The 26,925-nt window shown below is 40.6% G+C and overlaps 1 protein-coding gene across 2 annotated transcripts in view; it reads left to right on the top strand.

The window, feature by feature from the left end:
* LOC104150269 (cortexin-3) overlaps positions 1-25,920 on the top strand; it is a 43,588-nt gene extending 17,668 nt beyond the window's left edge. The window contains exons 2-3 of one of the 2 annotated variants that reach the window (XM_009684413.2): positions 9,201-9,312; positions 24,907-25,920. In XM_009684413.2, the coding sequence (XP_009682708.1) occupies positions 9,294-9,312; positions 24,907-25,247 (360 nt within the window). In that variant the 5' untranslated portion in view covers positions 9,201-9,293 and the 3' untranslated portion in view covers positions 25,248-25,920. Of the gene's footprint in view, positions 1-9,200; positions 9,313-16,569; positions 18,168-24,906 lie in introns of those variants that run through there. The other variant, XM_009684412.2, reaches the window with a different exon arrangement.
* The last annotated feature ends 1,005 nt before the right edge of the window (positions 25,921-26,925 follow it).

The following is a 26,925-nucleotide window of genomic DNA, read 5'->3' as shown; positions in this document are numbered from 1 at the left end:
TTCTGCTCTTGTTTAGATGAGGTATTAGATTATAAGGAAACTGCTGCTACTTTTACTGCTTCAACAAGAACAACAACAGCAAGTTTATATTACGTAAGAGGATGCTATTTATGCGTTGTCTCTGTTAAAATGATCCAGGATACGTTTTATTTGATTGTCTACTCTGGAGCAAAGTTAAAACAATTTTGCAGGGCGGTCTAAGGTAATAATCTTCATGTTCATGTGAGGAGTTTCAAGATGCATCTGAATGTACTTCCGAATTGTGTTTACAGGCCTGGGAAAAATAGCGTCACCTCCCATTGTGGTGACTGGTTTGAGACACTTGGGGAACACAAGCTGTCTGCTCCCTTCACCCCCTCACCTCCCTCAAGCTCTGAATCATATTGATTTTTTTTTTTAAGCTTGACATGTGAAATACATAAAAAAGTTTGTGTTTGCCCGCACGCAGAATGCCTGCGTATAGAACAATTTATCTGCATTTTACACAATGTTACATTTTAAACTGAACTTGAAAATTAGTGATTCGGACATGTAGCCGCCTTTACCAGCTAGGCATGATAGGTCTAGTATGACTTTGTGTTAACCGTGTTACCTTCCAGTCCACAGCTGCTTAACCCCTTAGTGGCTTGGAACAGGGAGAGTTATGACTGAGTGCACATAACGACCTTCTGAATGTGAGTATTTCCTCTTAAAACCTCTGAATGTCGAAAGATTTGGAAACTTAGCCAAGGCTCAGTCTTAATTTTCAAACTGGTGCAGGTATTACCTGATGTAAGTAGTTAACATAAACTTGCATTTATAAATATAGTGCAGCTGCACTGTATGAATTGTTTAATTCTTTCTATTAAGCAGAAATCAGAACTTCCACACATGCATTTCGAAGCAGAGTGGATAAAATTTGGGGGTTGTAAGACAGATTCCTCAAAATCTGAGATCTCCTGGTCAGTCATGAATTTGAATAGAAGAGCTCAGAAATGGTACTAAGAAAGTACACCTAGCTGCTTTTAACGTTAGTAATGCAGTAATTTCTGTATGTTTTTGATGTCTTTCCAAAGTTGTTTCCCACTTGAAGAATGCTGAAGATAGCTCAGGTATCCATTCACTTTTTCTTTAACTTTTTTTAGAGACATGAAAATACTGAAGGTATTTGGGCAGATAACTTCAATCAGCTCATGGAGGTCTTACAGTAAAATTGGTTTTTAAATTTAGCCAGCTTTGCTTTAAAACTAAATAAACCAGAAAACTCTAATTAAAAAAAAAAAAAAATCGGGAAAGTCATTTCCCCCAACATCATGCAACTTCCCACATACAGGAAATCTTCCAATCCTTTATCCCTCCTTCCCTGAGGGAATCTTTTACTGCAGCCTTTAATTGAAATGTTCAGATCTTTTTAAAGCCTTGAAAATGTTTTTTTCTTTTTTCTTGTTGTTGGCTTTTTTAGTATATGCTTCTGAAGAAGTTGAGACATACTGGATCAAAATGGTATTTTTAATGAAAGTGATTTAAAACAGCTGTTTTTAATAACTTTCTCTATTTAAGATTTACTGCTGAAGTACAGCCCTGTAGGTCTTTAGATAGTTTAAATCCATGTAAAAACAGGGAAGTGGAACTAATTTACAGCAACTGAGTATTTCTCCAGTTGTGTTAGGCTTCTGGAGAAAATACTGGAAATAATGCTCATTTACTGGAAACTCCTTTAAGAGAGGCTATAGTAGAGAAGATTCATGCCCATTGTTTCCTCTAGCCATATTTATCAGTATCTCTTCTATTTTCCAACATTGACCCACAAATGGAATCTGCTATGATGAAACCAGCCTCACAACTCAGTGTCAACAGGGCTTTTCCTACAAGTCAAACCATATGTAAAAATTTGCAAAAATGCTCTCTAAATCTTATATGGCAGAAAACTTATTTCTTCAGATTTCAAACTAGAAAGCTGATAACGTTTTCTTTTCCTTCAGTATTTATAAAAATACATGTTGGAAAAGGCAAATATATTTAGTATTTTCCAAAGAGCAATGCGTCTCAGTGTGGAGACTGTTTGCAAAGACATTTAGACAGATAGCAGGCATTTAGTTTAGAGATGGCCCATTCATTTCTCTTGACTACATTGGTCTGGTAATGTTATTTAGAGCTTAGTCATTGACCTAGCTAATTATTTCGCTGTTAAAATAAAATAAATATCAGATTACTTTCTGTTCCTGTTAACCCCATGCCTATTCCTGCTCAGGAATGAGAACTTGGATTAAAAACTTCCACTTCCTTCCATGTTGACTGGGATTCTTGGGAAACAATACAAAAACGACTGTTTCAGGTGCTGTGATATTTACTCCCATCCTGTCACTGCTGTGGAAATATAAGTTATGATTAACAAACAGTCACAATACAGTCATTGAGCAAGAGGAAACACCTGGATCCAAGCACAGCTGGCAAGGAAATATGTGACTCTTGTCCATTCAGGACAAATGCTCGGAGGTTGCGTGATCCCAAAGTGGTTGTGAGGAAAACCCTATTTCTAACGTTATCCTTAAGGGGAAAATGCCAGGGATCGTGTACTTGAGAGCTGATTTTTCCAGAGGGAACACCCTATCACTCACAAAGAATTTAATCACGTGCCACATAGATGCTTTTTTGGAAATCTTGCTGTGTTTCTTGGTCCCATGCAGAAGAAAAGAGCTGCTGGGAGGACAGCGAGGAAAATTCTTGGGGGGGAACCCAGAGGAAAAGTTTGGGGGAAAAACACACTTTAGAGAAATCTTTTAAAATAAATGTAAGCAAAATATATCAAGACAGCTGAATTTTGCTACAAATGTTCTGTTCTGACAGAATTTTGTGCCATCATGAGTTAAGTAATCCACTCTACTGTTGTTTATATACCTGTACTAATAAAATTGGATATACCCCGTTTTGCACGCTATCTTTTAGCCCAGGAACAATTTCACAAAGACGTAAAATCCTATTCCATTTGGATGTTTCTTCAGTTTGTCGTAAGAAATTCAGTATTGGTGGCTTCAGATTCCCTTGAATAAGAAACACCAAATGTGGGAGTAATATTATTCAGATATTTTAAAATAGGAAACTATGAAGAAATGATTTTTACAGCATTTTAAAATGAAAGCAGCAACTATGCAATCCCAAAATATCTCTTTTTAACATATTTGCGCTCTTCAGAATTTTTGAAATAGCATTCACTTGCAATAAGTATAAATTGGAATGCACAAATCTGCCTCTCATCTTCAATTTTATATTAGCTTGCTTTTAAGATAGTAAATTCAGACATTACATTTCAGCATGGCAAAATCTCAGTCTGCATTCCAGCTGATTTTGTAGGCAAAAATGAAAAAACAGACTGGTTTATTTTACAGGGAAAACACCTGGGATACACTGTGGGAGCAAGAGAGGATGGCTTTCAGAACATATTTACAATATAGCTGAAGTCATTTTTAGATGATAAGATGAATCAGTGCAAGAAGTTGACAAAGACAAGGTAATTGACCTACTTGTGAAGTCTCAGCTTCACATCTAAATGTTTTTAACAGTCACAGTGTGCATTTCACAAAAATAAGTACAGCACTTAAAAGCTGTGAAGCCCCCGTATATAAATTTGTATTCATGTTTATATATATATATATAAAATTATTTATACCGAAAGTTTCTGTTTCGATACCAGGGAAACGGAGTAATCTCTAATGACCACATTTAATGTTTATGGAATACAACATTCGATATGGGCTATGTCAAACAACATTTTCCAGGCAAATATCTGTCAATCAAATATTACCATCCTTACTTAAATGCAGACGCTCTGCACGTGTTTCCGTATTAAGTTAGAACCATAAAGCTCCACAGACTTTCTGAAGAAGTAGCAAGTAATGAGGAATCAGTGTAGCGACTGACAAGATTTATTGCACACGTTTTTCTGAGTTTGTTTCTTTTCTTTTTTCCTCCCCTTGCAGGTAGCTGTAAACTTTTATTGAGTTAATTTTATTATTCGAGTAACGAGTGGAACGAGCTTTTGATGCTGAGTTTCCCCATAGCCAACAGCCATCACGGCTTGGTCATGGGAATCTGAGGCACATCTATGCTCTCTGGAGATGGATAGTCCTGTAAAGGACACTCAGAACCTAATTTAAGTGCTAATTTAAGTGGAAATACTGATATCCTTAATATACTAGAGTTGTGACGACACTTTTTTTTCTCGGTTCTGGCACACTGGCCACTTGTACTCATCCTATGTGATCAGGTAGAGGCATCCAGGTCTTTCCTTTCTCTTGTTGGTGAGTCCTCAGCTTCAAATAGAAGTTTTCATTAGTCCCTGGGTGCATGACCTAGATCTCTACTTCTAAAATGAATCCCATTTCAGTTACTTGAGTCTTCAAGCTTACCTATTTCTTCCTGGGGATGTCTTGTCTCTTCTCTATTTTTCAATGTCTTTGTGCTCTGTCTCTCTTATTTTTATATTTTATCAGCATATTTTATTTTTGTTTATGTTCTTACTGTCTCTCAGATGCGAACTGGAAAAGAAATGCTACTAGCGTTATCATGCTCAATTATTCCTAGAGCTGATACTCGGTTTTATTCTTCACCAAACCTATTACGTCAGTAAAAGACCTTAGTCCTTACACGTGCCTTTGGTAAGGGCATATAATATAGAACTGAAAATAGAAGATAACTTTAGGTTGTTTCTTAGTTCTTCTTCCGCAGACCGTTCTGCGTTGCAGTCCCTCTTGAGCCTCTGCCTGCCTGGTTCCTCTTTTCTTCAGCCCTAGTCTCTGCTTTGCCTGGATTTGCTTCCTTTCTTTTCTTCCTTGCTATATAATTTTCTGTCTTTTATTGCTTCTTAGGAGAACACAAGCTGCTTCCTTGCTTTGTTTGGGCTTGTATTTTTCTTTGACTTTGTGATTGGTTTTTATCTCTTCAGTAATTTTCTGTGTGTTGTCTTGTATTGAAAGTCCCCTGATTCAGCAGATGTCTGCAGAGGAGATGATGCCTACGTAGTTAGTCCTGTCATTGTCTCTATCACGTCTTCAAGCCCATATCTGGTTTACTATCTTCTCCTGCTACATTTTGATCTCAGTGGAACTTATGAAATTCAACGTGCTCACAAGAAAGAGCAGCTTTATCAGGTACCTGCTCTAAGTTGATGCACGTCCTGCAGGATCTGCGTCCAGTTAACCTCTTTGTCTTGTGCTGCCTTAACAGTCTTTATTGTTTTCTTTGTCCCTAAATCCCAAGAAATGATGTCATTTTCTTTAAAAGCTGGCGCTGTGTTTCTTGCTCTGACAGGTAGACTTCTAGGAAAAAGTATTACAACATTTTAGGTAGAATTTCACTGTGTAAAATGATTTGCACCTGAAGAGTTTACCTTTTCAAAAGAAGGTAGAGAACAATTCCACGTTCATTGAATAAGATGTTGGTGGAATATTAAACAAGAATATAATATTTGAGAAAATGTCAGCCTTCACTGTATGTAACATGCGGTAGCTGAATGTGGGTTGCATAATTATTAGCTTTGCATTTTCAGTATTCTGTTTTATGCAAAAATAGATTTGAATGAAAATACTGTGCATGCTCTCTTCATTCTTTCTGACTTGCAGCCATTTTCATTTTATTCCTTTATTCTTCTTCCATATAAACCTTCAAAAACTTCACGTCTTTTCTAATACCTCTCTCTATCCACACCTACTTTCCTTCAGCCTGTTTGGGTCTCTTAATATACATTGCGTTTTCTTTACATTGATTTCTTCTGTTCTTCCCACAGAGTGAACCTTTTCTAATTTTGTTTCCAGTTGTTTACTCTTCTGGAAGTGATGATTCAAAAATCATACAAGTCCAAAATTATCTTGTTACCTTTCATATAAGGGCAGTGGGAAATACAGAACGTGTTCACAGAATGTTTTAATGACTGGAAATCTTAGCAGAAAAATATAATGGTTTTAATGAGAGCACTGCAACTGCACCTTAAAGCAAGTCAGGCACAGGTTCAGTGGTTCAGGGTTAGTAGTAAGGATAGGGTAAGTACTGCTACTCTTTAAGGAAATGTGTGAAGCTTGCAAATGTTACCATAAAGGATATCTGATGTGGTGTTCAAAGGACTTCGAAATAAACTTGTATCTGAAGAAGCACTGTAACATAGTTTCTCAACCTGATGCCTGTGTTTCCTGGTGATTGAGGGTGGTAGTAACAGCGATTTATGATTTGCTCTTCTGAAAACTGGCTGAGCCCCAGGACTGCCAAATTAGATGAAGGTGCAAAGAGAAGCTCTCAAAATGAGGAGCAGCGGTCAGGGAGTCCCTCCGTGCGAGTCAGAACATACCTTGAGGGTCTCTGACTACTCAGAAACGTTCCTACTTCTCTCTCTCAGCAAGCTAACTCCGAAGGATAACACTGCCAGCTCCTGCAGTTTATTTATGACTACTTGATGTCTTATTTAAAGCCCAGTTCCTATTGGCATGTGCCAATGTGAGAATTTCAGCTTCCGCTAAAAGAAAAATGAAGATTCTAGCCATCAAAACGCAGAGAGAAGCAGGTAAGTGGGATCCAAAGGCACCCTACTGCTCAGCAAATGAAGGAGGTTGAGGAGGGGAAGCATCCTTTGAATGTTAGACAAACATCTGCAAGAATAATTTTGGTGTAATTGGTTTTGCCTTGGGATAAGCTCACATCAGCTTCAAATAATGGGACTGAAAAGACACCCGTTTCAAGGTTTTTTTTTATAATTATGGGAAGAGGGTGTGAATAGGACAATAGGTTAGGCATCCCTATTTTAATGTTTTGACGAAGGAATAGTTTTGGTATATTTTTAATGAAAAAAATATGAAAGCTTGTGGAGAATTTTCGAGGAAGTGCCTTTCAGTGGAAAATGCACTATCTGCAGAATCAAAATTCTCTTCAGGAAATAAAATTCTCATAAAGTAAAAGTAAATTAAATTTCTGTTCCAGGGACATTTGAGATATACTCATAACACAGTTTGAGTTTCTCATTGTGAATGGCCTGTCAAAACAAAGTCTCCTTTCCCCCTCACAGGAGAGGCCCCCCTCTCTCGGTGGCATTTTGCTAAGATCAAATGCAGAAAAATGAAATAGTAGAAGTCTACTGAAGTCTATGAAGAAACCTGCATAGCAGGCTTTTCTGATGGAACTGAAAAACGGGCAGAGATTGTCTTAATATGGTGATAAAGGATTGGGTAAAACTTGAAGATGTTAAATGTAAAGCAAGGGGAAAGTATTTATGTGTGTAGTTAGCTTATAGAATTCACTGAAACGATAGGCGCTTTGGCAAGCAGCGCAGAAGGACAAGCAAGAGCCTTGGATGATTTTGCAACAGTTTCTAATATTTACAGTTATTGCAGCCATGGCAAAGCAAGGATATTAGAGGTTGTACTTTGTGGCATAAGGGCATTGCCTTGCTAAGAGCCAAAGAACATGAGTTCACACAAAGTGCTGGCAGTGTAGCTGCACTGTCTCCTTCAGCACTTGCCCCGAGGAAGCTCACGTATCCCTGCAAGGTGCCCTGCAGTGTCGGTACTGCAAAGGCACCCTCCTTGCCTTCTGTATGCGAATGCAGGGCCCATGGGAAAACAGCAGATTGATTGTTTTACAGGATGGCTGCACTCAATCAAGATAGGACAACTTGAGACAGAGAGGGGAAAGAAAAAAAAAAAACAAAACCCTCCCTTGAGCATAGCTATTTTGCAGCAGTTCTCTGCAAAAGACATAGACCAAAAGGGTGATAAAGTGCCTCTGTTGACTAGACGAAGATGCAATTGCAAGTGGTGAAATCCTGCAGAGGAAAGCAGGTTAATAAATGCCTTCTGATGGGAACTGTGGCACACAGCACTTTGATGCTAGGGGGGGCAGAAGAGGAAGGTTGAGACAGGGAGTTGTATGCGTGCAGATTTTTAGGAATGACTAGACATGGGGAGAAAATGGAAAGTAAGATTAATAGATTTGTTTTGAATGAGTAATTGCACAGCCCCACGGAGGGATGATCACGCTGTGTGTAGACGGCTCAGAGGAGGGCAGAAACTCTACCTCTTTGCGTGCTTGGGGTTTGGGACAAGAGGCAATGATACGTGACTAAGCACAGCTAAATTGCACGTTGTTCTTGCTCAGCCCTTCAAAAGGAAACATTTTAAGTAATTTCTGTGGGTAGAAAAAAAGACTACATTTGTGAAATAAACTAGCTGACTATTATATTACCTTCTGAGAGATTCATGCTACTGGTTATGCGGTATGTAGCCCAATAAGTATCTTGAATAATAAAATGGAGGTCTTCGTTTGAAATCGTATAAGGATTTTGTGAAATGTGTCACTTGTCTTGCTCTGTTTGTTGGCAGTTGGATCGAGCTGGAGGTTGAGGAGCGAGTGAATAAATACTAATTCTTTTCATTTTCATCAGATGTCCCAGAAGACCCCAGAGTAAAGGCATATTGATAGGCAGCATAGGAGACAGACTGTCACACCGCTGCAGAGCCGGAGAGATGAAGTTACAGTCTCCGGTTTTGTTAAGTCAGCTTCTTTCACAAGTTTTACAATTGTTTTAGTATTATTTTATATCTAAAGTTTAAATGAAATTTAGGTTAAGTGTGGCTTTATCATCTGGAAAGCCCTAAGGGCTATGAAGCTCTTGTGTCATCAAAAAGCTTTATTGACAAATGCCTGTGCTCATGAAGGCTCTGTGACAGAAAGCAATGAAATGCTCTTTTGATAGCGTTTTCAGTGCTCGTTGCAGTCGGCCGCAGCTAGAACGCGCTGCGATACCTCCCCTGTTCCTGCTCTTAGCTAGGCTGCAGTCTGCCTTTAACAAGGCTGAAGGGTAAAACGTCAGAAGTTGTCTTTTAAAATACTGTATCAAGTAGTGGTTGAGACGGATCAGAACAATTTTAGCGTGTTGAACAGGATTTAAAAAATATTGTGGGCTTTTTTTGCAGCTTTATGATGCGTAATGAGATCTCCCAGAACAAGGGTTGTTGTCCTATTTTATCCTGTTCCGTTTGTTCTGTTTTTAATCTCTGGCATGTCAGATGTATCAAATAGCTTCCACTTTTCTATCAAAGTAAATTAAGAAAGGTAAAGCATGGAAGGAGGGGCTTTTATTCCTTTTAATTTTTCTTTAAAAGGAGAAAATAACCTTCTGAGGCTTTTGGTATATCACATTAAGTTTAAAACCGCCACAAAAACTGTTTTCTGCTCTGCAGGTGTGTGATAGAGAAGCTACCTCCCCAAAGCCTGACATGGGGTTTTCCTCCTTAGTTTCCTACTTGCAACCATAGAGTGAGACACTACGGCAAATGGGGCCTCTAGGAAAAGGTGAGCTGCTGTCTCCTTGTTCTCTTGCATGATAGCAGAAGTGAAGGCAGAGCTCCACTGAGACCCGGGGACTTCGTAGCTGCAGGGCTGTGACTGCTGCTGCTGACAGGGAGCGTAGAGAAGTGTGACTGTAGATGGCCAGGAGCCTTGTAGTTTGCTATGATATTTCCGCTCCTTTTCCAGAAATGTCTTCAGCTTACAGCATGATTATAGTCTGAATACCATACCATATATTCATGTGAGCGTGTGTATGCTCACCTCTTGTTAGCTGGTATTTTCCTATAGCTTCTTCCCAGGTACCCTAATGGGCAGAAGATTCCTACTGCTTTGTTTCAGCTGTTCAGCTCTCCTCTTGCTTTCATGCGCATCCCACTGGAATTGTTGTTTTGCAATTAACTCTCCCTCTTTAGCTCTCTTTCCTGCAACTTTTCCTCCCTATCTCCTCCTAAAGCTTCTTTTCACCTCCCTTCATGCATGCAGCTCACCTGCAAAGCCACTAAAATCACCCCAGTCCATCTGTGACTAGCTCCTTTTCAACCTTGATCCATTACACTCCAATCTATTACAATGCGTATCTGCTCCTCAAAGTAACCAGAGCCCACTGGCACACCCGCGGCTCCTCCTCATCTGTTTTAATCTTTCTTCCTCTGTCTCTGAGGAGGAGGTGCTTGTATGGCTATTCTTCTCCTTAGCTTTGCGGGAAGGCTTAGGATGCAGTTTCACGTTGCAGCTAAGCCAATCTAGTAATGAGCTGCTGCTGAAAGGCATGATGCTGCTCCTCTCCCTTCAGGTTTCCTGCTGCACCCAGCTCTCCTGAGATGCTAACTGATCTAATGAGAGCTTTTTTTTTCCTTTTATATTTTTTTCCTTTCTCCAAATTAGTTTTCCATACCTGATTTATGCTATAGTTGCACAACAGCTGTGTCTGATGCAAAGAAGTGGTGGGAACGCTCAGAGCTGGAAGAGAGCGGTGGGCGGGGGGGGGGGGTTGCCCCTTTTTGGCAGTAGTTCATGTACGGGCTTTGCTGCAGTGTGAAGCAGCTCTCTTAAAGCAAGAAGTAGGGAGATAAAAGGCTGGCTACAGACTTTCTCTAGGAGAAAAGGTCATCAGTTCCTCCCGCTTGGTGGCTGCAGTGGAAGAAAGCAGCAAGTGCTATGGGCAACCTTGATGAGACTGTGGGAGCGAGCAGAAAAGCGAAGGGTTACCTTGCTTTCGCTGCTGCCTATCCCAAAGCAGGTTCATTGCAGGTTACTGAAATACCAGCCTATAACAGAAAGTGAAGGCTATGCAAGCAATTACTTTTCCAAGGAGAAATGTATGTTGTTTTCATTGATATATTAGTGGTGGTAATATAATTCAAGTTGAAGGCTATAAATTTTTATGTGTATTTCTATTAGTAAATGACAAATGCATTGGTATATAAAATGCAGTAAGGCATAAGGAAGCTTCCTTGCTTGTGAATTATCTTTTTCAATGTACTTCTGAGGACATGGCATACTTTTCCTTTGTTTGTCCCAGCTCAAGAACATCGTACCTTTTGTGCAGAATCCTTCAGACTAATTTTAATTAATGCATTAAGGGCTTTTTAAAAAGAAAGCTATTACATTTGGTACCAACTTTTAAAACAGAACCTAATCAACTGCCCCAAATCATGGAAAATGCGAATTTATCCTGATTGTAAATTAACAGCAGTGTTAAATAGCTCTTTTGTCTCTGTGTGTGTGTGTCTCTCTCTCTCTCTCTCTCTGGGTGGGCTCCCATGCTTTTAGCTTTAATTAAGGAGACTAATTTTATTTTCAAAGAATTATAAATTCCATGTGACAGGGCTGTAGGAGGTGTAATCATGATATACTAGTTGTTATGCTAGTTGGAAAAAAGAATTGCGTAACTAATCATTTGTCACATGAAATTCATTATGCTCACATTCAAAATGTATTGTTTGCAGCCTTTTGTGCAAATAGTATTCTCTTATTTTAAACAACCATTAGTAACAATTACTTAAATTGCTTGCTGTTATATTCTGTTATTTTCTGATATAAATGTGTAACATTTGTGTACAGTATATCAGTGGCAGCACTCTAGTTAATCAGTTGTGGGGGGGGGGAAGAAGCTCTTATTTCAGCTGTGTCAGTGTGACCTGTTGTACTGTCAGAAGTGTAAAATGCTGATTACAGAAGTGCTCTGCTTTTTACTGAAAAAGCACTGTTGCTTTTGGCATTTCTGGATTAGCCGGCAAGATGACTCTCCTTCCTGTGAAGGTGCAAATGTAACCGAAACAGTGGATAAGAATCATTTGGGCGCTACCGGCTTCCTCACCTGCAATTGTGTAGCATGTTGTGCAGAAATGTAACTGTACGGCTTTATCAAAGAGAGCTACCTCTTCCTTGATGACATGCGCTTGCAAGGTGACATCGCTGTAGAAAGGAGCAGCTTTTGTAAAGGAGGCCGGATTCTTGAAAGAGGAAAAGCCACTCTCAATTGCTCGCAAGGTCAGCGTTTGTATCGCTCGGCCTCTCTGCTGAAACAATCCTGTCTTGTTCCTCAGCAGTAGCTCTCGGTTATGCCCAGTTCCTGAAAATCGTGACAAAGTCAAACAGTAAAAAAAAAAAAAAAGCTGGGGTTCTGCTCTTCAAGCTGTCTCACATATTTTTATTTTCATTACTTTAAAGCTCTTTATGTTGTTCTGAGCTGACTTTTAAGGCAGGCTAGCTAATGTGGGAATGGGAACGCTGGATAGAGGTTATAATTTCTTAAATGATAAAATCTGTAACATCAGAGTGATGTTACTCTTTTTTCTTTTTAATAGACATAAAATGTTCCTTGACTGACATAGCTCAAATACGTTAGCCCAAATCACAGTTTCTATATAATGCAGTAATGTCTTTTGGAAGACTATATATCCTAATTCAGTCTTTTAATTTTCAGAATTATAGTGGTAAAATTGCACGTTGCTCATTTAACGGCTAATAAACCTATGGATTAAAGATGGAACTATTCGTACTCTTACTCCGCTATGTCTATGCAAGCTATAATTTCAAACTATTGTTTTTTCTAACGCTACCTGACACAAGGTATCCAGTATTCTTATATGCAGGCAGCATCAGTCACTGCTAACTCACCATCAGGCTTTTGCACAGCTGCCTGTGTAAATCAAATGTAGGGAGGGAAGTAGAAAATTTTTATTTTTACAATCATTTCTGTTTTGGCAGCAGAAGTGCTGACACGTTATGGCAGGTGTCACGTCCAGGATACAATAAGATAAAACAGAAACCTGGAGAAAAATGCAAAGAAAGTAAATTCACTTGAAATCTTGGCTTTTCTGAAGAACGGTGTAAGTGTTGGGGATTTCACTCCTTCCCCTCTATTTTTAATCACTGCAGTGCAAACTAAAGAATACAAATCAAGGCAAAAATAAATCCATGTTAGCACAATATCATTTGCAAACACAGGTTCTGACATACCAGCGTACAATGACTTAGTACTTGAATGCCACCTCTGGTTTAAGATGATGGTGGTGTGTGGCATTTTAAGTATTATGTTGACTTCCATTGTGGTTGCACCCCGGGTCTGGCAGTCTTCAGCGTCAGTCTGAGGAGAGCGACTCGATTTGCACTTCAGAGCAGTTTGAAGCAGGAAGGCTTTTGTCAGCTTTTGTGGCAAAGCCATCACAGAAATGCTTAGGGAAGGGTCTGAAATTGGCCCCGTGGGGCATAGTTGCATAAAACGAAACCAGACAAATAGGAATGGGAGAGCTTGATTTACAGCTATCTATATCATGTTGATGCTTTAGATGCCTCCAGATGGGGTGCTGTCACCCACAATTTATCACTGTTCCTGTTTTCCCTTCACTTTCTCTGGATACAACCCCTTCCCCCCCCACAGAAAAGTGCTATTTCCACCTTGTTCTCAGCCAGATTTCAGAACTCTCTGCAGCTGAGGATCATTTAAACAAACATAGACATTGACAGTCAGAGTAGGAATGGTATTTACACTGAATGCAAAACTAAACCTCTCGTTTTTTTCTGGCCAAGTTGAGATCCCAGCCTCCCCAGTTTGATCTCTGTGTGCTGGCTGGTGTTAAAGATGGTAAAAGTAGATGCTGACATCCGATAACCACCTAGGTTAGGACAGGAAGCAGGGAAGCTACAGAGTCACCAGAGTAATCTCAGTTAAAATATGACTTTTACTTTAGAAGTGAACGTTTTATCATTCCCACTTTGCCCTGGCAACTGCAGATGTTTGCTGCCAAGAAGGCTGAGGCACCATTTCAAAATGATCTGGCTTTTCATTATTTGCATTTTTTTTTTCAGTCCCGCAAAAATAGGTTTAATGTGCCAACCTGAACATGTATGGGGCTGCTCAAGCAACTGTCATGGAAAAAGCTGGCTAATACTTGGATTACACAGATGAAACTCCAGCGTAGAAGCATGTTAAACAGATAAGCCAGGCAGAGTCTGAGAAGGTCATGCTGCATGAAGGCCTACTTTGGAGGTTACTGTCGGGGAGCAGTCTGTGCTCTCTAGATAGTTTTGCTAAGGAATTAGGAGTCCTTTTGTTTGCCTGCTGCTTGCCTACTATTTTGAAAATATCTGTATGATATTATTATTGTGGAATTACCTATATTAAGGAGGATATTCAGGCACCTTCACTTGCCTGCCAAAGAAAACTTCTCCATGCATGTGCAAAACAAGAAAAGCAGTGGGATTTCCTTGAGAGGATGGGACAGTTGGCTGAGAAGAGGCATGAATGTATCAAGTGAATTTATTTTTTCAAATACCTTTTGTGATATGTGTGAGTAGTAGTACTGCAGGGTCTGGGAAGAAGGAGCAGGAATGGGAATCTCCATGATCTCCAAGAGACTGCTGATCTGTGTCTGCAAGCAAGGTGTGTATAGCATTTGTGATGCACCTGCCAGGAGCTGCTCAAATGACCAGCCAAACACATGTGGTAGGGGAGGATGCCTCCAGATGCCAATGGTAATTAACGCTACGGCAGAGAAGAAGGACTCAGGCCACTTAACTGGTGGCCTGTGGACCACATCCATCTGGCCTACCTCCATTTCCCAGGGGGAGAAGAGGAAGGTTATTTGGGCTGTGTGAATGCTGCCAAAACAGCTGTGAGCTTTCTCCCTTGCATTGTCTCTCCTGGTCTGACATAGAAAGGCAGGCTGTGGCATCAGCTAGGAGAGTTAGAAGAGCTCAGTAAAAGCTCTGGGGCAGCAGCTTCTGGAGGAAAAGGGAAGCTTGTTGTCATCGTTCTTTCTCCTCCTTATAAGTATGATGGCAGCACGGGCCTCCTGGACTCCTCCTGAGAGAGCACTGCTGGGCAGAAGGAAGAGGACCTGCAAGTGGGAGACTGCTTCTGTGTAAGGGGCACCCACCCGCTGCTTGTGCAACAGGGGGAAGCAGCACTGGAAGACCCCCCCCATTCCTCCCAGAAGGTAAGTCACAGATCTGTGAGTAGACAAAACCAGAAGCACGTTAAAAAGTTGGCAGAAACGTCTTTGAGTGGCAGAGAATGTCTCGGCTTTGCATATATGGCTTTTAATCAAAATCTGGCTGATTCCTGAAAGGCTGCCTTTATTTACACTTTTCAAAATGGATATAGATTTTGGAACTGAAGCCCATGTAAATATTAAACATAATTATCTTCAAGTGTCCTTTTTCAAAAAGTTATCAAGAGTAAAGCACAACTTTAGAGCAAAGTAAATCAAAGCTATGGAAAATATTTTAATGATATTGGCTGAGCAAAACTTTCTTTGGAGAGCACTAAAGGAACTTTCCTATTAAATAATTGGAGATGCAAATGAATCTAATTACTAGTGCTGTAGAAAATTAGCTGAAATACCAGCGTTTCTGGTATTTACTTCAGAAATCAGTGTTATTTCCATTTAGGCATATGTTTAGCATCCTATTTTTAAATCAAAGACGATTGTAAGAGTTTGCAGTCCCTGGGATTGGGAGCTGGGATGTGATGCACTCACTGCAAGCTCTAGCAGATTGACCTACAGCATAGTCAGACCCCTGATATTCCCTGCCTAACATCTGCCTGAACTTACTAGGCTCTCTGCCTGGCTTCCCTCTCTGACCTGCTTGTGGGCCTGTATGGCATAGATCTGGGCTAGTCCTCTTAATTCCTGGCTCCTGCTTGTACCTTGCTCGGACCAGATCCTTGGAAAAGCACTGCATAAGCCTTCTCTGGGGCCCAACTCATGTAGTGAGGCAGCAGCATCCAGCTTTTATGCTCCCAGAACTGTTTCTGGTATATATATATTTTTAATCAAATGGCTATTTAATATAAAATGCATAAAGAGTGATAGGAGCAGATCTTCCCTTCTGTGGTAGTGCCCTCACGGTTTATGGATTCCTGCTCTTATGATCTATCTTCCTGTAAGAAACGAATCATGCCTTCTTTTCTTGCAGACTCCCTTAGCTTCTTGGTACTGCGTAGACTGAAGTAGAAGATGAAGACTTGTATCACAATGAGAATCATTTAAAAGGAGCTACGTGATGAAGAGTTTCTTCCTGACACAGAGGTTCCCCCTTATAAGGCACATCAGCTTGTCTGGATCTCACAGCAGTGGTGCTGTAGTGATGTGCTCAGAAGACTGTAAGACTTTGTATGATGATATGTGAGAGCTTAAAGGCAAAATGTAAAACTTCTGCCTGATGTTACGAAATCCCTCTGTCATGAAATCTACTGGGAATGTGATCCAGCCCCTTCTGTCAAGTCTTATCATGATCCTTCCAGACTGGGAGGGAAACCTTGATCGTTATCCTTTTAGAGGTTGTTTACTATAACAACGGGGTGGACCAAATCTAGTTTATCTGAAGGATTTTGAGATGAGAAAGTGGAAAAACTAAAGAAAGTGGAAGAATTAAAAAGATAAATTACACATTGGATCTTTAAAGTCAGAGAAGTGAGATTCTGATGGGACTGAGGAAAGTGGTTGAAAGGGCCTAAGACGACCCTTTCTGAAGCTAATCTGGATGACTGAGATCCTCAGGGAGGACACAGAGCAGAGCACTGGACTCTGACTTATGCCCATGGGTGCCAAGGAGAACAAGGGACTGAAAAATGAGGAACCTCTCTGAAATTCATTTTTGCAGAGGAATACCCAGTTGTGAGCATAACACATTCTTAAGCAGAGTACCTTGTGGTTTATCCTGAGGTGTGCGTGTATTTGTATAACTACTCTGCAGAGAAGCATGCTGGCAACTGAAATGGTCGCAGTGGTGCAGAACTGGTGTGTGTGCCAGGCCTAGGTCTCTGGGCCGTCCCTGATACCTGCTTCCTCTGCAAGGGACGGGGGGGCGTAGGGAGGCCTGTGTGGAGGTGCTCATGTGACAGAGAGAGGCAGTCCTTTCCTCTTTCTTTATAACTGTATAAAGCCTGAAAAGCCAGACTGAATAGGTTGAAGCCAGTCCTACCAGGCTGCATGGGTGTCTCTGGGGGTCCATGTGGGTGTCTACAGAATGAGTGTGTCTGCATTGTGGTAGTTCGGGAGGCGGCTGTGCATCATCTCTGAAAGCATATTTTGTCCTATTACATACACAAAACCGTGCCTCCACACTCCACAATAGGTTTGGCAGGCTTACCATTTTAAAATAAAGGCTGCTTCCCGTGGCCATCCTTCCTCCCTTTGAGAGGAGTAGCTCTAAACTTACAGGAAAATCTGCAAGGAGCAGAGAAAAGAGGATCGTTGGCGGGATTTGACCTTCAAATCTATTGTCCGTATCAGAAGCCTGAAGAATGAGAAGTGAAGAATATCCTATACGCTTTTTTGTGTGTGTGTGTGGGGGGGTGTAACGACAACATAGTGTGCCTAGAAACTCAGTTTCGCAGGGAGAGATCAAAACATATGACATTCTCTCGCCCTAAAATGGTTTGGTGTATGTGTATGTCTTTGCTTGCTGTTAAGTAGAAATTTGGGGGCGGGGGGGAAGTGTACTTTTTAATCAGTCTATCTGAGTGATATTTTAAAACCAACTTCATTTTCCTTATGGGAAAGGAAAGCAGGAGCCTTTTTGCTTCAGTGAGTTATTTTCCCTCAACATAAAAAGCCACTGTATTAAGGGTAGCTTTAGTACCTGGAAACAAATACAACTCCCAGGGCAAAAAAATGCAGCTGTAAGTCCAGAACCCAGCAGTGAATGCTGGTGAGTATATCCTCTCCCATTGCAAGGTCAGTTTATTTCTAAAGAAAGTATACCATAGGCATCCATATGACCCACTGCTTTTTTCCAAAGGCATTAAGGTATTTGGCTGAAGGTCACAACTTGTAATCAATATTCAGATTGACTGAAAAAAGGAGTGTTAATTGGCATTAGCAAGACAGATTTCTGACAACAGTTAATAGAGAGGAAGAGAGAAATGCTAGTCGGTTTATAGCTTTGATTTTTGCAAAGGTACGGGAATACCCTCTGTGTGTGCGTGTGGGTTTTTTTTTTTTTTTTTCTTCTTCTTGGTACACCTTTTGAATGTTAATGTTCTGCTGAAGATGGTTTCAGACAGGCTGCGAGGCTACTGCTGCACTCAGTGAGGCAGAATCCACTGAAGAGTTGCTGAGGCAGAACCGAAATTATAGCCTCACTTGAAAGAAACGACAGTATTGTCAGCTAATTACTCCTAACACTCAAATAGGATTCTCGTTCAAGTTTGGTTTTTGTGTGAAATTGTGAGCCTTTAAAAGACAGCTTTGGAACTTGGGTGTTCACCAGTTCCTTGGCAGTCCCTGATCCTTTATGCTTAGGAATACAAGGAAGGTGCAGAAGAATGGAAACTAGAGATACTTGTAACTACCTGTAACTGCTGCGGTGGGAAATGGGTCAAGTTCTCTCTCGACTAAACGAAGGTATTTGCTTAACAGAAATTGATTGTCTAATTTTACTTATTTATTGCTTAAAGTTATAACCTTTATATTGCATATGCCTGAGTAATACTGTCTATATACAATACCTCCTACATAGCAGGTCAGGAATAATGACATTGGGTTTTCATATTTACAACAATTAAATGAATAAGTACTGATTAGATGTTTGTATATTCCCTATTTTCTTTCTGGAAAGTACATTACAGTTCCTCTTTTAGTAATGCAAGAAAAGGAAGCATAAAATACATCTCGTGTCATTTTGAGCTGCAGATTTTTTTTGTTTTGTTTTGTAAAGATTTGTGACTGTTAAGAGAATAAATGCTCTACCTGCTGATTCATGTGGGATCCAGCCTATGAAGATCTTAAGCACGTTATTGGCTTTCACAGCATTAGCATGTTTGGTTATCTTATTACTATTACACACTTAAGATATTCATTGGAGAGAAGAGTTGCAATACTGATGTCTGTATATCTGTAATCCCTCTTTTGAAAAGAGTGTGTGGAGTTCGTGTGCGTATTTCATACCATTGCACAGATTCCTGGATGGTGTAACTATATCAATGCTTCACAGATTCGTACCTTCAGATCTTCGCATCCAGTATCCCATAAAGCTGGCAGATACTTTAGCAAATGCAGTAAGTGATTCCAGCTTCTGTAGTAGCTTTGACCTCTTCTGCATGCACATCTTCCTCACACCTTCGGCACCGGAATTCCAAATAGTATACATGCACCTCAAAGGTAACGTTGTCTTTTAAGCATTCCAGAGTGCGTTAAGTGAATCTGAGGTCACGTAGTTCTGGAGGGGCTCTATAGGAAAAAAAGAGCCGATCCTTTTCTAGCACTGTTTTATTGCTGATGTTAACCCCATCAAGTTGCTTTAACACTGCCAACAGCAGAATGGGGCACCAAGTGGTCTTTTCCCACATAAAGATCTGTCTTTAAAAGCTGTCGAGAAGAAGATGAGATAACGTGCCTGCAGGGGAAGGGCAAGGATAGTTTGATCTCAAATTTTTGAGGGGAAAAAGATGAAGTATAGGCAAAAAGAGCATTGCTGGTATTTCCACTTAGATTGTGCAGTGACTATTGGCAGCAACAGCACAAGATACTGTACAGAGGAATGTGAGGCACGTTTGGATACAAGGGTAGGGCACTCGTAATTTCATTTGTTAGCCTGGTACCATTTTGCTTATTTAAGGTAGGTTTAAAACGTCCATCACAGCAACTGAGCTGTGAGTGAAGGGAAATATCTTTGCTCGAATAGTTTGTGTACAGATGTCTGAGCCTGAAGGAACTTGCCATGTATTTTTGTAGCTAAGGAAGTGACTAATCAGTGAAACGAGTATGGGTGGTATAGGAAAATCATGCACTTGGGCTTGGCACAGTTGTGTGCCTGCTGCATTCCATGAGATAGTCCATAATGGAAACCAATTGCTCCTCTAATATAGGATACCTACATATCAAGCATACGTTGTGAAGCACGGGCGAAGACATAGCCCCACGTTCTGCCCTTAAAAATGAAGCCAGAAAATCTGGAGCGAATAAGCATGGCAAAAGAAAGTCCCCAAGTGGTGGTGGTGTTTTAATATGCTGCTTAATCTTAGTCTTGATGCATCTATTGCTTAATTGTAATTTTTAGCACTTGAATTTTACAGATCAAAAAGTGTTAAGTAGGCACGATGGCAATTAAGTAGGGAGCTGTAGCTAGTTGCAGTAGCAGAAAATGTGGCCTTGTGTCTAGTCATCAAGTCAAACGTACCGAACTCTTCATCCCTATGACTCAACGAGTTTTTTTGCTGGTCAGATGCCTCCTTTGAACCTGCTCGTTTCAAGTACTTTTCTATGTGTTTTCCATAATTTACACAGAACAGTTGTGGAGCTAATGATTTGTCAAGCAATAGCAAAAACAGATGCTGACATACAATATGGTGTTTCAGTCTTCATGTATTTATTATTTATTTTAAATCCATGTACACTTGAATTCCACGTGTCACATTTTAGTTTCGATGCCTTCAATAACTTGTTGAGTTACCAGTTCCTCAGTATTTTTGAAAGATGAAGGACCAGTTATGCTAATCTGTGTGTGCCTCAGACTATATTGGAATAATTTACTCTAATTGAAGATAAATTCCTGAATTTCTATCACTTGTCACAGAGTATTACTCACGAGGTATTGCAGTTACATGAATAGGATCACTGGAGAGTTTATGAACGCATAGGACGGAAGAATTGGGAAAATGGTAGACGTGAGATTCGACTCAGCAAACTGAGAAAATGTGATTTCCTACAGTCTCTGTAACTTTGGCCGCTCACAAACGTACAATAGCCTTTCATTGTAAGAGCATACACATACGGCCATTGGTACAAAATGCCATTTAAGTCATGTATGGTAATAAACGGGGCAGTTTAAACAACAGAGTGAAGTTCAGTTTAATTGTAAATATGTTACAGAGAAGCAGATCTTAGAATGATTCATTAGTCCTATTGTTTTCAAAAGAAGAAGCCTTAAACTGTGAGTGCCAGGAAATCCTTTTAACAGAGCAAATCTTAAGCAAAGTCAACTTGGAAACAAGTGAAACGCTGAAAGCACAGAAAAGGTGCTTTGAACAAGTTTAACTCTTCAGATCCCTGACAATTTGCATCTTTCCTGTGAAAGTGTAGGACTATGAACCAGCTAATTCAATGATATTTTAACTTCAAAACCCTTACTGGCTCGACCAGAAAGCCTGCTTTTTGGTGACGTTTGACCAGGACCTATGCTAATAGCTCTGCTACTGGGCTGCAAATGGGCTACTGAAACTATGTGAAGGCTATTAAGCCTCAGGATGTGCCACCGACTAACCTACCCATTTAATGCTATTATATAATATGCAGGTTTAGATCTCTTTCTGTGTTTCTTTACGAACTGAGTAACTCGAATTGTAACCACCACTTCAGGGAGATCTATAACCAACCTACCTAATGGATGAGTGCACACTGGCAAGGAGAAATTGTAATAGCAACCTGATGTGGACAGAACGATGTGCAACTGTGTACTCATTAAACAAAGCATTAGTCGCACCTGCAAGGAACCCATTACAGCAAGTAATTGAATGGGGCACCTCTGCATTCAAAGGAGGCAGGGCTAGTCCTTCATTTGAAGGATAATCTGCTTGTTCTGTCAGTTATAATTTTATCTTAGACCTTAAAAAGAAAGAAAAGCAGTACAGCACCAGGAGGAACCTTGTTTATCTCAGCTTTTCTTTTTAAACATCCTTGAGGCTTTTCCGCCCATCAATATTCTGGCCTGAATCTTATTATTCTTATTATTATTACTAATACTTGGTTTCTACCACCTCACTTGCTATGATTTGCTTTTATTTATTTATTTATTTATTATATGGATACATATATGCTAAAATGAGGATATCTACAATGTGTCTCATGCTCATGAATTCGTCTTTTGCCCTTTGGAATCTGCATTACCGGTGGATCAGAAGCAGAAATCTCCCTCACACTGTCGCAAAGGGCTTTCTTCGGCTACCTCTGCAGCTCCTTAGCACCCTTTTCCAGGCTCCCGTCTTCTCTGTCAGCCCTAGACCCGTACCACAGATATGGGATGAAGTTCAGGCAGACTAGAGGAATTGCTATGAGGACTGCAGAGTTTCTCAGGCAACATAATACAGTTTAAGATTATGTTCCCACTTCTATGTGTTCCCCTAGAGAGGCGACAGTTTTAGCCGGACGGAGGCTGTGGTGCCCTGCTCCAGTGGAGCTCTGCTGCCACAGCAGAAGGTGACTGGCAGAGAGCAGGGCTTGGGACTTGGGGACTCCCTTGCACCAGCTGCCCCAGATGAACGACAGAGGCCACACCGGGCTGAAGGACTGGTTTGTTTGCTGGCTATGTGGACATTATAAGACCTGTGTGCGTATTTGCTTGGCTGTGCTTTCTCAAAGCAGGGTAAATTAGGAAGCCCACGCTGCTGTGGCTCAAGTGCTTCCAAAGGCTCTACTAATTGCTTGTGCCTTTAGCTCTACCCAACTAATATCTTTAGGTCCTGCTTTCAGGTACCTGTATGCTTCTTCAGTGGGGACAGCTGAACATCATCTTATCACCTAGGAAACTGTTAATGGCCTCATTTAAGTTTTAACTTGCAGGAGGAGTGGTCCGCGCTGGACAAAGGATGCTGTTATGCCAGGTACTACGCTATCCTGCAGAGGCACAGTGCTCGCCCCAAAAAGCTTGCGATCACGCAGCGTAATGAGCTTCCTCAGAAGGCTATCTGGAAGCCCAAAGCCTAGAAAATAAGTTCCTTTCCGCCTTGCAATGCAGTCCTATTATTTTGCCGCATTTAATCTATAGCGTGATAATTAGCAGTCTGAATGTGAAAAGCTGCTAAGTGCAAAATAATCTGACATCTCTGCTGATTCCTAAAATCAAGTCAATAGTAGCTCACCGGTACGGAAATGAATATATCTGGGTCTTCTCTGCGTTATCCCACTTAAGTGCCTGTTCAGATCCTACAGGAAAATAATGAGCTGCGTTGACTTATCACTCGGTCACAAATTACGCATATCTTCTTTAAATCAAGTTTCTTCAAAAGCTGCAGAGCAACTGTGTACTGAGTCATATGTATATTCTAAGTTTGGAATTTAATACCAGCATGTCAAAAACTGATCATTCTTGATGGTCACAAATTTTCTATCTGCATTTTCTCCCACAGTTTCTAACTGTATTCAGATAATGCCTAGAAAGATGACAATAAAACCTTTCCTAAAATGCTCAGAGCTGTGCTGAAAGCAACCATAATACACTGTATCTTGTAATTGCAGTTTTAGGAAAGACTGTTAAGTGTTTTCATGTTAATAAGCAAAATATGTGTATAGTTGAGAGAACATGCTTAAATAGCATTAAAATCCATGACAAAAAAATCCATGACATAACGTACATACTGAAGAGTTTTCTGAAATCAGACAAATAGAGGTTTTTTTAGAAGGGGGCAGCGTTATCTTGGACTTTCGTTGTAGTATCACTGCAGCAATGTTGCACTCCTGTCTCACTTTCTGTGCTTTTTTCCTTTTTATAACAAGATTATTTATCATTAGAATTCACCATTTCCTTCACCAGTATCGCAGATAAATCTGGCAGCTTTATTAAACTAGTTGCTCCCAAAGTTTTAGCTTTCTCCTTAGACAGTCCTTTGCACTTGTTATCAGTTGGCAGCTGAAACCCTCTTTCAGAGAATGGTGAATTAACATCTTTGGCATCTTCTTACCATTTAATCATAAATTGAATCAGACAGTAATAGCTGTGTAGTTCTTATATTTGTGTTGCTTTGATACTTTCTCTGTTTTGCTTGAAATGTGTTTTTTCGAATAATCCTAGCAATATACCAATACGATTGTGCTCTCTTAATCCACTTATACCTACTAACTGATTTTACTGCTGCACATTTATAAATCGTTACTGACCCCAGTCCAGTGACAGATCATTTATAATTACTTGAAAATTTTGCTTGTACATGCTATATACTGTGTTCTGTTCTTCTGCTCCTTTTTTTCCCTCCCTTCTTATCATTAATGCAAAATGTTGAGACTCCATTGTGTTCAACGGAGGATAAAGTCTATACGTAGCCATTACCCTTCATATGGTTTTCATAACTCAGGAGAGATTAGGTTTGGTCAGTGGTCAGGGGTGATTCACAGGAGATGAAGTATGGCAGGCAGGGCCGTGGCAATGACAGTTCTCTTTCAGCCAGTTTTGAACGCTTCCTTTTCCTGAGCAGATTTTGCAGATGATTTCAATGGTGTCAACGGCCAGATCTAAACTGTGGCATCCTGCAGTGCTTCCATCCCAAGAAGGAAAATCCCATGTGTAAGAAAGGTGGGAGTAATGGCAGGCAGACAACCAGACAGACCGTCAAGGAAGCAGAAGTGCCAGGCAGGCTACAGCACAGCATATGCTCTGCTGTCTAGAAACAGCCAAGTTCACTGCCAAATCCTCGCTATCTTCTCGATGCTACAAAGCAGGTGACATAAAAACCATTTTCTTGCTAACTGCATTTGTAAAATTAGTTGTGATTTTAAGTAAGAAGAAGGCACATTTCCCCTTGAGCTAAATTAGTACTTATTTCAGGGTGCCTTCCTAAAAAAATGTTCATTTCAAATACACATTATTTATGTCTTTCCCTCCTAAATGCTGCAGTGTTACAGGCACTGAATGGTGCATCTGCCCTCTTGGAGATGCATGCGTTTTGTTGGCCTGCAGCAGACCCTGGTCTATCCCATCTCAAAACAGTTTTGGTCAACATGGATAAAACTGTAACTACCTTCCTTTTTTTCACCCTGCTACTCAAATCAGTATCTCGGCTGCGGTTCTTCTGCCATGCTGAAAGGCACACCTTTACACCTGCCATTTCTATAGTTGATAGTTGGAACAGGGTGATTAAAATCTTCATTTTTTTCTTTGCAGAAAAGAAATGTTCTGCCCCAACCCAAATGATACAGTAGCCCCCTGCTCAGGATCTAGTTACATTTAATACCAGTAGTTGGTCTCTACTGGCATGGTATTGCCAGCAGAAGCATGCAGGATTACTAACAGATCTCTAGTATGTGACATAGAGGCAAGCAGAACTATTGTCAAGCTCTTTCCCATCTCATTTTCCTCTGTTAAGAGGAAGTTGTACAGAAATAATCAAGGGAAAGGGCCATTCACAGTTAACGTTGCTTCCCCCTTGCCCTACAGGTAACCGAGTGCATCTAAATGGCCTCATCTCTGACCGCAGCAAACTGATGATGAAAAGGAGGAGATTGTGGGATTATTCCTTTCAGCTTTCCTGGATGATGGAGGGGGAGGTATTCGCTGCCACCTTGGTGCCACCTGGGAGCATGCCACCAGATTCTAGCATGACTCTGGAACAGAAAACCACCTTTGTCTTTGTGATTTTATTATTTGTTTTCCTGGGAGTCCTCATTGTTCGCTGCTTCCGAATTCTCCTCGACCCTTACCGGAGTATGCCAACCTCAACTTGGGCTGATGGACTTGATGGACTGGAGAAAGGCCAGTTTGATTATGCTCTTGCTTAGAGACTGAGAATTATGGAGGCTTATTTAGCACCCTGATAAAGAAAGAAAAACCCTAGAATGTTTCTCTCTCTCTCTCTCTCTCTCTCTTTGTTTTTGTTTTTTTCAGATATTGTACGAGTTGCAACATATAAATAAACACACCACTGATTTGATCTTTTTAAAATTAAATACAAAAACAAGTTAAATTTTTGACAGTAGATTAGTGAATCCCCTCCTGGGGGAAAAAGACACAACTTGCATTAGCAGAACTTTGCTTCAAACGCATTGGAATGATACATAGCATTTGTGATATCTCAATAGCTGATTTGCAGATACTAGAGAAAGCTTTTTCTGGGGTAGCCTTTTTATCATTAAACCAGAGTCTGTGGAGAAAGGTCTCTTATAAATAAGGTAAGAATGTGCTTTTATGATCTGTATATGGTAAATAAACTTTTCAAGTCCCACAAAACTCTCTTTTTCACTCTACTTCCATGCTCTGAAGACAGGTAAGGAAGTTTGCCATATTATACGATAAGGTTTAGAGCACTAGAAAACTTCAGGAGAAAAAAAACTCCTTCATGTTCTCCCGTGCATTCAACGAGATGCTCTTTCTCAGCATTAAACAGTGAGTAAGCTGCTTATTAGTAACAAGCTGCTGGCTGTAATCTTGATTGTGAATAAAATATGTAATGATTTTGGCCTATCTTTGCCTTTTTGTACCAAAACTGATTTCTACTAATGGATAGGTTATTGCATTGTTCTTAAAACAGCTTAAGCAAGCAAATTTCAGTCTACGTGTATTTTAAACTGTGCATCTCAAGCATTCACTTGGCCTGTTTGTCTGGTGTGTAAGTCATATTTCATTGTTTTTGTTTCTCAATCGGGTGATTGAAACATCAGGGCTAAGAATCAATGAATAACCACCCACCCTTTTACACATAAATATCCTTGAATGAATTTGTACAATGCAAAACCATTCCTACAAGTCAATGTAAACAAAAACCGATCTGCATGATTGATAAAGATTTAAAAGATTGCATAAAATGCGGTAGAACAACTAGGAGTCCAAATGGATGTTTGTAAGCGGTTTTTAGTGGTACTGAAATACCACAGTGGTAACAACATTTGATGTATTGCCAGGTGTGGAGAGGACAGAGTCCTGAGCACCCAAAAATCTTGAAAAGTGTCCTAGCGTGCTCCAGCTTGTTAAACATTTCATGGCATGGGGAAGGGAAGGAGCGCCTTGCCTATTTTAAGAGACGGCTTTAGATTTATCTGTCTTTACACTTACTAAACTAACAACAGGCAGCTGGAAAGTTTTCTGTTTGTGTTTTGGCTTGCAGCCTCTAAATGGAGGAGCAAAGCCAGGGCCGTAGCTGGTACAGCTGGAGCGGAGCTGACTCATCCAGGCTGAGGCTCTCACTCTGGCCATGGCACACAGAGCTATTGATTTCCCCTTTGCTGCCTGTCCTGGCTGTTGCTTAAAGGTTGCAGCTATTTGTAGCAGGGGCAGTGGAACGAGGGGCGGCTCTGCATATCGACTAGTGCACGTCACGGGATGGCAACTAGAGCAAACTCAGCTTCCCTACGAGTTCAAAGAAAGAAGCCAGGCTACGATCGGGAGCGGCTGACGTACGCACGCAGCTTTGCTTCTCTCTGTTGCAGGGACGGCAGTTTTCAGAGATGGAACGGGCAGAAG

The sequence above is a fragment of the Struthio camelus genome, chromosome Z, assembly GCF_040807025.1.
Source record: "Struthio camelus isolate bStrCam1 chromosome Z, bStrCam1.hap1, whole genome shotgun sequence".
Taxonomy (NCBI): domain Eukaryota; kingdom Metazoa; phylum Chordata; class Aves; order Struthioniformes; family Struthionidae; genus Struthio; species Struthio camelus.
This window is presented reverse-complemented; position numbering and strand designations above follow the sequence as displayed.